Genomic DNA, 15706 nt, shown 5'->3' on the forward strand with positions numbered 1-15706 from the left:
TCTAGCCAGCCTTGTAAAAGCATCTTTCACAAACACTACACACACTATTCCTTTTATCGAACAAAACTTCATCATCAAATACTTTGTGATTTTTCTATTGTTTTTTTCCCTACTTCAGATTAAATTTTACTTTACTTCCTCATTAACTACCACACACACTAAGTTATTCAATCTATCTAGCAGCATGTAACCAGAATATGTTGTTACTGTGTCATCTATCATCCTATACTAACTGCGACAAGAAGGAAAAGCCAGGACATCAACAAAAAGACAGGATGAAGCCAACAGACCTGGAAACTACAACATAAACTTATACTTACCTGTTCATACACCTGCACCATAGAGCCTGCTAAGAGATATATTTTTGACGAAGAACCCCAAATAGAATGATTCTTCAGATTTTTGTGCAGAACTGCTTCCAAATATGCTCCATAGATTGTCTGTAACTGTTCTCTCTCTGGGTAACTAAAAAGGAAAGACAAGAAATAAGAAAGCTGAAATAAATCAATAGCCTAAATTACTATTTTTACATTAAGATATATATCTGAGTAAGCTTTCAAACTACACTTCTCTAAGACCCAGATCTCTGACCAGGGATTTGAACAGGATCAGTCCCTACTTTCTCCGAAAATGTCAATTAGATCCCTCAGTGTCTATTCTCCAACAGTAGAAGCTTTATAGAAGACTCTAATCAAACTATTTAAGAACAAAACTTGAAAAGCCATTCATCTTCAGAATAAACAGGATATTTTACTTAAGAAAAAGCATTTTAAGTAAAGCCTATATAAAGGGCAGAAATTAGGCCAGAAGTCTAAGAAAATTATTAACACGATTAACATTAGCCTGTTTCTCTCAAGCCAACTTTACTTCCATGTAAATTAACTGACACCAATAACATCTCAATAAAAGCATTGGCCATAGATACATGTAGTTAGCAGGAACCTGTAACCCACAAAGGTAAGAAAGTAAGGTGAAAGGTCACAAAGGGACAGTGCTATGAACACAGTGCTCAGAAGTTCCAGTCACATCCATGATCACAAGGATGGACAAATGGATTCCATTCCAAGTCATGAGCTCTAACTCACCTTTCAGTAGATTCAACTCCTGTCAGTTATCTCTGTACATTTTAATAATACTAGTTTTGTGAGATACATAAAACATTTATGTCTAACATGTACCACTTTTACACATTTAAAGGAAACAAAATCCATCTTCACTCCCACGGTCATGGTACTATTATTCATGACACTCCATACACAATACATCCATCAATTGAGGAGTAAGGGAGAAACATATACAAATAAAGAAATAAGGGTTAGTCATATAAATAAGGAAACCCATGCATTTCAAACAATTATGGACAGGACTGGTGATCATCATGTTAAGTAAAATAAGCCAAGCACAGAAATGCAGACAAGACAGTACATAGTCTCTGTCACATAGCCTAAAACCACTGTGTTCATAAAAGTAGAGAGTACAATGGTTGTTATAAGGAACTGGGCTCAAGAAAGAGGGAAGAAGGTCAGGAAAAGGCTGGTAGTAAGACAAAGCTGCATCTGGACAGGAGCAAGAAGGTCTGGTGAGAAGTCAGAGGCAGCAATTGTATATTATTCATTTCACAAAGTTAAAGGAGGAGATTCTGTAGGGTTGTGGACAAAGCTCTGAAATAAAATGCTTAACTAATATGAGGGGACCCCAGAATTAATTTCCAATGCTATAAAAAGAAAGAACTTTAAGTGATTTCATCACAATGATAAATATGTATGTTTAAATTGACTTAAACATTGTGCATTAGGTAATATGTCAGAACATTACATAACATCATTTCAACAGGTAAAATATACGTATGCTATGTATTAATTAAAAAGTAAATACAGACTTCAAGCTCTCAGTTGGTTCCTGCTCCTGATGTTTATGAGTACAGACATACAGAGTTTTATCTCCTTGTATAAAAGGCCTAACATACTCTAAGCCAGGGTCGGGAAAAGTTTGGGAAAAATTTCTACGCTTTGAAATATTCTTGGTAGGTATCCTGAATAAAATACAAACAAACAGAAAACTGTGTTACTAAGATACATACTCTACGGCACAAAGACGGACAATAGACGTAAACCTGGTGGTCAGCTTATGTCTCCCCAGTCTTCCTCCAGCTGACATGGAAGCTACAATCTGAATATTCTCCAGACCAACCCATTCCAAATTTTCATCATAAAATCCTTGATATGTCAACACCTATATGAAAAAAATATTTATAAATTGTTTTTACTTTAGATCTCTCTAATCATATTAAAATCGTGCACCGGTTGTTTGTCTCCTTGGTATGACAAAGCAACTGACAATCCCCCCTCAGGTAAGGTCTGTCTTACAGTTCAAAGGCACAATCTACCCAGCATACCCACAGGGCAGCAGGATGAGGAAACTGCTGGTGCCACTGTCCCCAAAGTCAGGAGAGGGTGGCAAACTCTGCAGACCAGGTTTCTGTTCCATTTCACTTCGGGCTCCAGCAAGATGAAGAATGCTGCCCACATTTAGGGTGGGTTTTCCTGCTCTAATTAGCTGAGACTAGGAAATCTTTGAACACACACACCAAGAGATATCTTTGTATGGTGATGACAAATCTTGTCAATTTGACCTTCAAGATCAATCATAACATGCAGTATTATCCAAATTTTAATTATTTCTATGTGAAACCACCATCTTTTACCTAAATCAGTTATGTATACCTTTGAAATCTTTATGTCCTGAAAAATCATATTGTTCTACCCAACATCCAGTTAATGTTATCTGATTCCTCCTCTTTCAAAATGCATCCATCCCATTAAATAGTAAAATTCAAGTAGTATTATAAATCTATTAGCATTTAAAAAAAAAACAGGAGTCAGGAAATAATAAGAAAACCATTTCAGGATTTTCTATAACTATATTATCATATTCTGCAGTTCTATAAACCAAATACACATAGTGAACTCTAAAAATCTGGTACCTTTACTATGATATAATACATAGAGGAATAAATCTTTTATACTGAGTAAGAACATGTGATACACAGCCAAACATGAAACCCTCCATCCCTTACACCGGCCGGCTGCTGATTCCCACACTGTACCGACTAGTAAGGAAGATAAGTAACAGATTTCCAACTGGGGAATGAATGACCTAGAACAAGACTTAACTGTTTCAAGAATTTAAATTCTGATGGTATGTGCTAGATACAACTGGTCCAACAGAAGGAACACAGATTTTGTATCTGTAAGAAAAGATACTGGTTCCAATGTCAGCTGCTAAAACTTACCTGCTGGAGGAAAGCCACCAAAGTGCTGGTCCCCCACTTATCAAGCTTGGGCAGGTTGATATCTTTTAGATACAAAACGAGTCTTTCACAATCTTTTGGTCTGTATACTCGACCAGTATTTGTACTGATTACCATGCAAGTCTGGCTCAGTTTTTGCAGAAGATGCCGAGAAGTAGTCTGAGCACTGCAGTGGATTGTGGCAATCTCTGTGGAGCGGAGCTGAGAGAAGGCATACCTGAGCAGCATCCTGCAAAGGACAATAGGTGACACTGGGTGACATCCCCCAGGGGACAGGTGACACTGGGTGAAGTTTCACGGGGAAAATGTGTCCAACAAAACACTCCTTACACTCTATATAGAACTAATATATTTTTTCTAATTTACTTCAGATTATGTTGAGAAGGAAAATAATGAATATAGATATAGTTTCCATAGTCACCAAAGTAACTTCCTAGCATTTAAACTGGGGAAAAAGTTTTCCTGGAATTCTTGCAGATCTCATAAGTTCAGTTTTACAAGGTATATAGAATGTTAGTTTTGTTCCCCCATAGTTCATGAAAAGATTTTAAATTCTCCAAGAGTTTTGTTTTCTTAACTAGAGTGGTTGGACAGAATTTTTTCAAATTATTACTCTGCCAACATACATGTAAAACTAATAATTCAGGTTTACTCCTAAATCATAAATGATGAATGCACTGAATATAGCTGGCCTTCATTAAGCTAGATACTATTTTTAATAAGAGAGCTGTACTCAACTGTTAGATGATAGTTAACTCAAAACAGTAACCAGTAAGTGTATATAACAGGTTCAATTTTTGTTGTGATTCTATATATTTTCTAAGATCACACAACCTGGCAGAGAAAAATGACAGTCTTCTCTGTAGTCATTTTGTCTTAAACATGAGTGAAAGCAGAAAGTATTCTTCATAAAAATCTAAGTGTTTTGCACCAAAGGGAACCTAATCCTTGGGGAGGAAGAAAATCAATTCTGAAGGCATTTCCTTACCCTTTGCCACATCCTTCTGGTCCCACCAGAATAAATGGCTGTTTGGTATCTGAACTTAGCCAGGGTTTGAAATAATCTAAACCTCGCTGCATATCAGGAGTCTGAATGACAGGAAGGATGTGGCCATTGCTGAAATCATCAGCTGTCAGGTTCTCTGGCTTCTTCAGCATGTAGGATGCTAACTGTCCTCGGTCACAGTCATAGTAGGTGTCCATTGGCCTGTGAGAGTCTGGAGGGGTCTCCCGTGCCCAATTAAAGACCTTGAAAGGAAAATGCTGTAATGAGGTGTTTTTACATATTCATCAAAGTAAGTATCTCAACAGTAAATTGCCTTTTTAAAAGTAGTTTATATACTTCACTTCTAAGTAAACTTTAAAATTAAAATGGCATTTTACCTCAATATGATCAAAAGTACAATAAAATATATAAGAAAATACCAACTTAGTAGATATTTATAGATCAAGTTACAAAATTGTAAAATATATTTAAGTTTTAAAAGTATTCTCTCAAACTGCAGACTTCAAGAATGCCAAAGCCCTTTATTTCCAACGTTTCCCGGAACTGATTTGAGTTACACCCACAACATTCCATGAATGATTCTGCTCTTCCACATTGAAGTTGTTTGTACATGGGAATGTTTCAGAGCAGTATACAGGAAGGTGCTGAGCAGTAATGGTGAGAGGTAAGAGAATTCGCGGCCATGGAGAAACAAACAGGTCAGAGAAAGCACAAACAATGGCCTAAGAACTAGCAAATGGAGCACTGTTTTAGTCTTAGTTAAGCACTCCTGGAGGGGCCTGAGAGAAGATTAAGAGCACTGGCTACTCTTCCAGAGGACCTGCAAGTTCAATTCTCAGCACCCACATGGAGGCTCACAATCTTCTGTAACTATAGTTGCAGATAATCCAACATTATATTCTGGCCTACAAAGGCCCAGGCACACACCTGGTCCATAGACAAGCAAGCAAACACCCGAACACCGAAGAAGAAAAGAAAGAGAAAAGCCCCTCAGGATATAGACATTGGCTTTCTGACCTGGTGGCTCAAATATAATCTGACTCTATTAAAGAAATAATTAGAAATACCACAGTACTTCTAAGTGCTAACACAATTCTATTCTAAAGAATAATTTAAAAACTGTATTCTTATGAAATTAAAGCTAAATGAAATAATGGAATATAGCCTTAGCTTATTATAAAACACCATAAAAATTTAAGAATATCAGAAGTTCTGAGTTTTATATACATAAACATACACACACACACACAAGCATGCATGTATACCTATATTGATACAGCTGTCCTGTTAAGTCTAACAAATTGCATAAATTCATAACTTAAAGTTGCATACCTTAAAGTTACATCACTGTGTGTTGAGAGTTAAAGGTCAAGAAAAGCTAAGGGTTGTGGCTAAAAAGAGCCTGACAAAAGTTCCTTACCTCCTTGGTAAACTCCAGGCGTGATTTCATATTCAGATTGCCACCCAGTCCTCGTATAAGATTAATAATAAACTGGTCATGATATTTGCATCCATGGAGGTGGGACAAGCCATTCATCACAGTCCCAACCAAACTCGTTTCCACCACGTAGTCATTCTGTTGGTTTACATGGAAGCAGAGCAGGGAAGATGGGTATTAACCAGCACACGCCCAACCATGCAAACTGACACAGAGCAGTGCCAAAAACCTTTACACCCATCCTACTCCTTCATTTAGGAATTATGGCTAGTTTTCAGTTTACATATATGCTTTGAAAATACAAAAATAATTCTTATAAGTAATCATGCATTTTGAACTATAAATGCTAGAATTGTCAAGTAGGTACATGATGTATTTCCACAACCTGAAGAAGATACAAACATATTTGAAAAACTTCAGACCAGAGCTAATGTGGTTTGCATCTGAAATGCCCACCACATTTTCATGTTTTGAGGCCTGTCTCCAGTATGTGACACTATCATGAAGGTACAATTTTTAACAGGCAAGATCCAGTTGTAGAAGTTGGTCACTAGAGGTGACTCCTATTCATGTTTATAGCCACCCCTGGATCTGGCCTGTTTCTCTACTTCCTTGCCAACAACACGAGGCACAGTGATGCAAGGAATCCTGGCCAAATGTCACCACTGCCATAAGACCCATCAGCTCTGCTCTGCTTCCCTGTCGTGACAGAATAAAGGTTCTGAAACTATGAGCCCAAATCTCTTTCCTGCCTTATGAGTGACACAGAAGCAACTACTACACTACAACAGACAAACCTGACCTTTTTCCTCTTCACCGCTCCTCCATCTACTCTACAACTGAATCAGTTTGCCCTTTCATAGTGAATCTCATAACTAAGTACATGCTTGCTAGTGTCACACCTTTATTCCAACACTGACAAAATCAGGGAAGCAAGCACACCTCAAGGACTAGCACTGCTAGAACAAGATAATGATCTGGTGTTCTAAAGATGTCAGACACAGACAGCGGGCATCTCGCCACCAGGACCATCTTACTCTCTTCTCTTAACAAACTTGCTCTAGAATTCACCAGGGAGCATGACAGGCTTGCTCCCTGCCCTCAAAGAACTTCCAGGTGAACATAAACATAGTAATATGGTTGTTGAGTGTTAGGGTAGAAGCAAGTAGGAGAAACACCTGAGTCAGCCTTGGGGCAATCTTCCTTCTCTAAGGACTGGGAAAGCTAGTTAGTCTGCAATATTTTAAAACTTGTCTTAATTTCACCAGGTTTTATCCTCACAAAGGAAGAGAAGCAAACAAAAGAATAGAAAACTACAGCAAATTTTCAATTTTTGTCTAATCAATATGAAAAAAAACTGACAAACTGACCTCTAAATGAATTTCAGACCCCTAGTCATTTGACATCAAAGGAATAGTAGCTATTTAATTTTTATATGTTTGCATTTTTCATAAAATTGATAACATGAAAGAAAATCCACATCATTTTTTAAAAATTATGAATGCATAGAAACAGACTATAATCTTCTATTCATGCTAAGCATCTACTCATGCCTCATGGTAAATTACTCTAAGACAGCAGTATTCCTGCCAATGCTGGTGAGGGTCATGATGTCTATGTGCATTCTCCTGTCCTAGATAGACCCTTCTCTAGGAAGATGTGTTCTTACTAGCTTAGACTTCACATATTTAGATGTCTATGGTTATTGCATAAGCAAATTCTCAAATATTAATATTAGTAACTTACTGTCCCTTTTAAATTCTAGTAATAGCTTAATAATGTGTTTAACATGATATGCATGTAGATAATTATTAACAGTACAATTAGACAAATGGTTTTTCCACTGAGAAAAAAGGCATTCTGGTATTCAAGCTTTTCAGGTAAGTGAGATTCTATAGACACAAAAATAAGACTAAGTAATAAAAGTAATATAAATAGGTAGGAAAGGGACAGCAATGACAAAGTCTACTCTATACCCAGGTCCCACCAGAATTCTACCACAAGGCAGCAAAAGCAGACACAACCCCTTGATTTATACATCCCACTTCACTGATCATAAAATATGGTCAATTCACCTGCTTTAAAACCCACTGTAACGCTTTTGAAAAATAATCTCCAATCCAGTTTTCAAGATTACTTCTGTATTCAAGAGGCTGATTCCTCAACCAAGATTTGATGAGGGAGTTAAGATCTGTCTCTTCATCACTATAGGAGAATAACACAAACATGCAAGTTACCTGGAAAGAAACTTACACCAACTAAAGTTCTTATAGACCTCCATTCCATCAAGTATGTCAGCCGTTAGCACAGAGAGTTGGCTTCAGTGACTTCCGTGTGTATGCTGTATAAATTAGCACTACTCAAGACCCTACTTAAAAGTTTTCACTGGGTCTCTCCACAGATACATGATTAGCAAATATCAGGAGAAATAAAGAAAATATAAAAGGTCCATGCTAGAATACCCAGCAACCTAAAACTTAACAGATAGCTTTATTTTACACGAAATCATACATATTCATTAGGCCTCATACAATCAATACCTATGCCACCAACAAATTACCATCCTCTGTAGTAGTATATGTTACTGTTTCTACAAAATAGTCACAGCACCTACTTATAAGCTATGAGCCTTTTTATCCTTCATAAACATCAGTCTCACTCCTTTTGTGAACTCTTTCTACTATGTTTAAATCAGTGTAAAATACATGATAAATACTGAATAGAAAATTTTAAATTTGCCTGTAAACTCACTTATTGCTATAATATTCTCACAATATTATAACACTAAATACATGATAATACCATGAAACTATAAACCGGAAATAAAATTTTAATAAACAACTCAAATACCAACTGAATTTCATGATTAGTTTGATATAAATGCTTCTGATAATTCTTTCAGTGAAATAAGCAGTTAAATAATTTCAAGACATACTCTAAACCCCAGTGGTAACAGCAGTGCATCAGCCACAACATAAGACAACCTCAAACTGTGCTGAAATACAGGGTTGATGAATGATAAATTCTAAACATTTGTGCCAAACTATTACTCATTTGGGAAAATAAATCTGATCCAAATGTCCATGTTCTGGTATGTGAACAAGTATGTGACAGCTAAAACTAGTTACTACTTGTAACAGTGCATGTGACATTTAAAACAGTACACAACACTGAGTATGTGAAATCTAAAACTAGTTAGTACTCATTTTTGCTGTTTTATTTTCTCAGTTCACTGGAAAAATAAAAAATTACTTAGGAAAGAGGTTGTCAAGGTGTAAGATGCCAAATTTAGGCTATTGAACCTAATCTTGAATTAGACGTAATGGCTTAACAATTTAAAACTACGTAACTATGATATGCTACTGGGATTTAAACACTGTGTCCTAATGCTTATTTACTATGCTTACATCTCTAAATTCAAAATACTTTAAATTTTTAAAGTAAATTAAGTACTTGCTATTTCTCTTAAAGAAAATAATACTTAGAATTTTGAGGCATGACCAAATTGCTAAAATAATTCACATATAATAAAACAACCTCTAAATCAATTAAAATCCAAACAAAAAAAGCTAATCATAGATACAATCGCTATGAATACATAACTTATAGAAACTCTTTTTTTTTTTTTTTTTTTTTTGCATTTTAAAGACAAGGTTTCTCTTTGTAGCCCTAGGTATATTAGAACTCTCTCTGTACACTAGGATGATCTCAAACTCACAGAGTTCAAGTGGATACCAGGTTCTACCTCCCAAGGGCTGGAATAAATGATGTGTATTATCACCAGGCTGTTCATTCTATTCTGAATTAAGTTAGTTATGAAACTAAAATGAAAAATAAAGAATATTCTAATATATAGTATAGAAATTATCTGTGGCTTACCTAAGAAATATCATTCCCATTCTAGATATTGTGGCTGGTGAAGCACAACTTAAATCATGAGTTTCAAATACAAAGTTAACATTTGGACCAAACTGAATTCTTTCTCCACTAGGCATGGTGAGCAGCCGATTATCATCCAGAACAGAATTCAGAGATTCTATCCATTCAGGGTCAATGTCACCATCACAGATTATCCATGAGCTGACATCTATTTCCAAAACACAAGAATAAGGACTTTAAAAAAGCATACACACACACACACACACACACACACACACACACAGGTTGTGAGGAAAGATACTGTTAAGGAGTAAAGTAACTTTCACTACTTAGAAGTAATTTCCATCTTCATGTAACGAACAGAGTTGAGCAGGGTGCAGTGTCATAGGAAACAGTGCTACATGCTATATACATGCTAGACAAGCTGTGAGGAATCCTGCTTCTACTGCCCAAAGATAAGGTACAACCAACACAGCATTATCACAGTTATCTCGAACCATGCATACTAAATTCACAATGTCCCTTAAAAGGTAGTGTGTTTCATGTGTTTTGCAAATTGTATCTTGGGTATTCTAAGTTTCTGGGCTAATATCCACTTATCAGTGAGTGCATATCATGTGTGTTCTTTTGTGATGGGGTTACCTCACTCAGAATGATATCCTCCAGATCCATCCATTTGCCTAAGAATTTTATAAATTCATTGTTTTTAATAGCTGAGTCATACTCCACTGTGTAAATGTACCACATTTTCTGTATCCATTCCTCTGTTGAAGGACATCTGGGTTCTTTCTAGCTTCTGGCCATTATAAATAAGGCTGCTATGAACATACTGGAGCATGTGTCCTTATTTCAAGTTGGAACATCTTCTGGGTACATGCCCAGGAGAGGTATTGCAAGTGAATGCCAGGGCCAGGAAGTGGGAGTGGGTGGGTTGGGAAGGGCGGGGGAGGGTATAGGGGACTTTCAGAGAGGAAACTAAGAAAGGGGATAGCATTTGAAATGTTAATGAAGAAAATATCAAATAAATAAAATAAAATAAAATAAAATTTAAAAAGGTAGTGTGTGAGATAAGTATTCCTGTTTCAATGAGATACCTAAAATAATCTCCTGGTCCATGTGTTTGGCATATCATGAGAACATATAAGTATATAGTACATAACATCTCTGTTAGAAAATATGGGGAACCTAATTTTCATTAGGAAAAAGAGACTGAGTGCTGCCACTGATTTTAGTATTGCAAGGCTGTCCTGCAACTGGAAGAGTAGTAACCAGGCTGTGCATAAGCAATGCTGGCAGTCTTTTCAAGAACAAAGACATTTCATCTGTCCCTCCTCAAATCAGAGTCATTCAAATTGTCAAAAAACAACTCAAAGCGGGAAATGCTGCCAACAGTCTGGGAAAGGATAGTATGTGGCCTTTATTTAATGTATTATTACAAGAAAAATGAAGAAACTCATTGAAAAGCCCTCTGATTGCATCAATTTCTGAAGTGCCTTACTTGAAAAGCTACTCATTAAACTAAGATTCGGCAAAGTAGTCTACTGGGATTTTGGTCAAAAATTCTCTTTAAAACCAAGTCAGGTATAGTGGCACGGGCCTTTTGTGCAGTCTGGAGGCAGAGGCAGGCAGATCTCATTGAGTTCAAGGCCAGTCTGGTCTACACAGCAAGTTCTATGCCAAAGCTACATAGTGAGATCTTGTCTCAAAAATATAAAATAAAAACCAAAAAACAAAACAACACAAGTAAATTGAGAAAACTTAGACCAAGAAATAAATTGTTTTATCATTTCAATTTTCAAAATAACTCATTCAAATATATCAGTTATATTAAAAAGGCATATGTCAACTAATTAATCCAAGATTTTATATTCTTTCAGTAAATTAGTTTTGAATTATATTTTAATCAAGTTACACTGATTTTTTATTTTATTAAATTTGCTATTGAGTGATGCATATAACATGACAGCATAAAACTCTGTCTCAACAAAACAATAATAAAAATAATAACCTACTAAAATATTAAAAAAATTATAAAGTGTTTTAAGTCACACATACACTTCAGTGCAAACATTATAAACAGGCTATGTTTTCTCTAACATGAATAAATTAAATAGTGACCAACCTTGAGGCTCACGAACTACTTGGCGAGCACTATTTGTCAAAACACCATCTGACCACTCTCTTGTATCCATGTCAATATGTCCTAGTAGCTGATGTCTGGGCATAGCTTTGGGATTCATAGTGTACTGTTTTACTACTTTGCCAATTTTACAAAGTGCAGCCCTTAACATTCTCCAAAGGGTAGATTTGCCAGCACCACTTGGACCAACAATAACAACGCCCGTTCTCTGGCGCAACTGTTCATATAATTCTAGAGCCTTCTTCATCTAGGAGAAAAGATATATGTTCATATGTGATTCACCAGTCTTTCCATTCTGCAAACACCTTTCTTTTATAAATATAAATTTCCTCACTGCAAAATAAAACCTTAAATGGATCACTAGTTAAATAAATGAGAACACAGTTACAATGTGATCTTTAAGCTCAGCATTTCTCTTTTAAAGAGGCTGCTTTACATAAAGTTGAAAACATAGATGCTTTGTTTAGTCATTAATACATTTAAACATGTGATTTTACTCTGTTATTAATTTATATTCTACTTCTCAATACAAGTTAAAGGGAAATGTTATTTTTAAATAATCGTCTGTGCCATATAAAGAAGCACTGTTAGAAGAATTCCTACTAATAAATTATCAAGGTGCAACTAAATTACATGTAATCAATAAGCGGAAATGTATATGAACCATCTAATCACACATAAGATGCTGTGGACAGGCACCAGGAATAAAATGTTGAGCAAAAACATATATAGATACTGACTTTTGTGACAATTACTATCTGGTGAAGAGTTAATACTAATCAAGGACATAAGTGACATTAAACACACATGAATGACAGAAGTGAGGACAGCACAGCAATCGCCCTAGTCAGAACCTAAAGACCCAAGAAGTGTCCTAGAATAAAAGTAAAGTTGACAGATCAACAATGACTTAAAAAATGACTGATAATGACTGTGTGTAAGGATTGACTAAGGAAAGGCATTAATCTACTCCAAAATATCCCTGACAGTTACCTGATTGGGTATGACTTCATAATTCGCCTCCTCAAAGACTTGCTTTAATGCAGAACTTAGTTCATCGTATTCTACTTCTTTAAAGTCAATGCCAGGAAAGACATCTTTAATCAGTGCATCAAACCGCGTGCAATCAGCAAATGTGAATTTTGACATTGTATTAAGTCTCAATGCTTGCACCACAATGTGATTTTCATTAACTACAGAAAAAGTTTCATTTTAAAATCATTTTTATCAATTGAGTAACAAAACATTTTAAGTAAGCTGTACCCTTGCTATTCACTCCCACTTATTAAACAGCATGCTAGACACACTTATAAACAGTAAGTCATAACTGCTACACTTCCTTTTGCATGTTTTGATTGCTGAGAAATAAACTCTTTCCATGGGATTTGAATCCTACTGTACCACATTTTCACACTAAAAATCATCATTTCCATTTGTACAATACTTTTACTTTTTATGTCATATAATCCTCTTCTTATTTCAGTTTTCCATACATATTAAGTCTCTAAGACATGACACAGAAGCAAATGTTACAATTAGGAATCAAGTAAACCTATTCTAGGTTTAAGTATTTCCAAATTCCAATGTTATTAAAAAGAATCTCCTTCCTAAAATAACACTCTAAGCAGTTCTCACCCTTTGCAATACTTTTGGGGGTTGAACAACCCTTAGGGATCACCAAAGACCATCAGAAAATGCACATATTCACACTACTTTTCATTATAGTAGCAAAATCACAGCTATGAAGTAGCAACCAAAACCATTTTAGAGTTGGGGGTCACCACAACATAAGGAACTATATTAAAGAGACGTAGCATTAAGGTTGAGAACCACTGCTTTACATGGTAACCTGTGGTTCATCTTGATCTAAATAGCTCAAAAACCCACTCTTAGACTAAGTGCAAATGGTCATATCATTACCAGATTCTTATTAAGTGAATTCCAAGACTAAGCAATCAAAATACGCAAGGCAAAGGCACTATATTTGTTGTATTTCCTGGCATTTCTCCAAAATTACTGAATTATAAGTAGATATAAAGAAGTATAATAGTTCTTAAGTTGATTTCAAGTACTAAATTCATAGCCATCTTTATTTCCTAAGCATCAATTTTGAATATTTATTCAAACCGTCAAAAATAGAAAAGTTACTTAAGCCTTTCACAAAACAGCTGTCCACCTTTCCATTTGCCAACCCAGTAGTGGGGCTTAATGAACTTTCTCTTTGAAGATGTGAATCTTTAGCATTTAAAGCCCAAGCAAGGAATTTCTTGTCCACCTTTTCCTATGCTTGGATCTTCAGTCTTTCTTCTGACTGAAGTTTTCCTTCTACTACCTTCTGTGAACTGGATCAGAACAGGCTTCAATTTTTTTATTGTGAATTTTTCTTTCTTCTCCTTAGATTGTAATTGATAGTTTTGTTATTTAATTTTTAATAGCAACTTGAAGAAGAGGAAAATTCAGCATTTCTAAAAGGACACAGGGGTCATTTCTTCTATAAAATGGGACAAAAAGCATTTGCTTTGTATTTGCCAAGTATGGTCAGAGTATATGCTGATATTAATAATTCAAGTTATGCACAAATGATGAAAGGGAAAATATAAAATCAGCAAGAATGTAGGCAGCTATTGTCTAGACTGAAAGGCAGAGCTTCGTCTTAGCTGTCTCACTTTGAAGGTGAGATAGACTCAGTGGTATGTTTTTAGCCAAAACCTAGGGATCAGGGAAAATCAGTTTTACAGGAAGGAAGACTAGCCAGCACCAGCTTCACCAAGGGAAGAAAGCAACATCCCAGGTGATGTCATGTCATGCACCTAGCAGCAGAACATGATGAACAGAGCATCTGCCTCTGCCTCCTCTTCACTAAGAACTTAATCTAATCACAGTATACTGCCTCCATCTATTGGAAGGAAAAACACGGTGATGTGTCTCCAATATCTCTGTTAACCAAGCCTCAAGTGCCACTGAACACCTGTTATCAGAAATGATGAGGGTAGATGCCTACAGTATGTGGATGCAGGATCTCAGCATGTTTCCCAGGTTGGACTAGAACCTAGTCTTCCTGTTTCCGCCTCCTCAATTCTGGACTAAAGGCATACATCGCAGCCTGTGATTCTAATGAATATTCATTCTAAAAGCAAGTGGATTTGACTATTCTTTTACACGTCACTACTACTTCATATGCAATGTACCCTTGATTTTTCCAGTCAGGTTAAAAGTAGAAAAAAAAAATCAGAATAATATAGAAACTTTCATTAAAAAGAAAACACAGCAAAATTACTCAATTAACTGATACAAGCATACCACACTAAGATGTTAAAAATAGACTAAGTCTGCAAGGTTTATTGAAGTTGTCTACATTGTATCTACACCCTTTCAGTAATACAAACTATTCAAAATTAAAACATATTTCTTCAACTAGGTAGTTTCATTAGAATAATAAACCATACCATCTTGTTTTGTGCTATTTTTCTTCAACTGTCTCAGAAGATTCCCACTTCCTCTCAGAACTGTCTTCAAAGCTCTCAACCCCCAATCATAATGCTGCTGAGGTGTCAAAAGTTCCCTGAAGTAACAATAAAGAGAACATTAATTTTGCAAGAAATTACTTTTAACATCACATCCAAAGAAATATAGATTGAGATATAGAAATTAATACTAGAATTTCATTAATTTAAAGAAGAAAACCAATTACACAAATAATCACTCAAGAAAGCAACTGAAGAAAGCATGACAATAAACAAGATAAACTCATCATAAACAGATCATTATCTAAATGAAGCCATTAAATGAAAAGTAGTTAGTACCGTTATTCATAAACTCTTTGATAACCAAGCTTACTAGCCCACCTTTGACACTAGCCCAGTTCCCTATTATCTAGTAAATAATATGAATCTGAATTGTAGGTTGTCTAGGATGCAAAAAATTAATCTAATA

The 15706-nt window shown here is 35.6% G+C and overlaps 1 protein-coding gene across 3 annotated transcripts in view; it reads right to left on the reverse strand.

Moving 5' to 3' along the window:
• Positions 1-15706, reverse strand: part of Dync2h1 (dynein cytoplasmic 2 heavy chain 1) — a 238380-nt gene that overhangs the window by 166504 nt on the left and 56170 nt on the right. For all 3 annotated transcript variants that reach the window (XM_021171442.2, XM_029481794.1, XM_029481793.1), the window contains 10 exons: positions 15220-15335; positions 12767-12966; positions 11756-12020; positions 9634-9841; positions 7830-7959; positions 5737-5892; positions 4299-4558; positions 3293-3539; positions 2081-2232; positions 321-465 (listed from right to left, as the gene is read on the reverse strand). In XM_021171442.2, the coding sequence (XP_021027101.1) occupies positions 321-465; positions 2081-2232; positions 3293-3539; positions 4299-4558; positions 5737-5892; positions 7830-7959; positions 9634-9841; positions 11756-12020; positions 12767-12966; positions 15220-15335 (1879 nt within the window). The remainder of the gene's footprint in view (positions 1-320; positions 466-2080; positions 2233-3292; positions 3540-4298; positions 4559-5736; positions 5893-7829; positions 7960-9633; positions 9842-11755; positions 12021-12766; positions 12967-15219; positions 15336-15706) is intronic.

The sequence above is a fragment of the Mus caroli genome, chromosome 9, assembly GCF_900094665.2.
Source record: "Mus caroli chromosome 9, CAROLI_EIJ_v1.1, whole genome shotgun sequence".
Taxonomy (NCBI): Eukaryota; Metazoa; Chordata; class Mammalia; order Rodentia; family Muridae; genus Mus; species Mus caroli.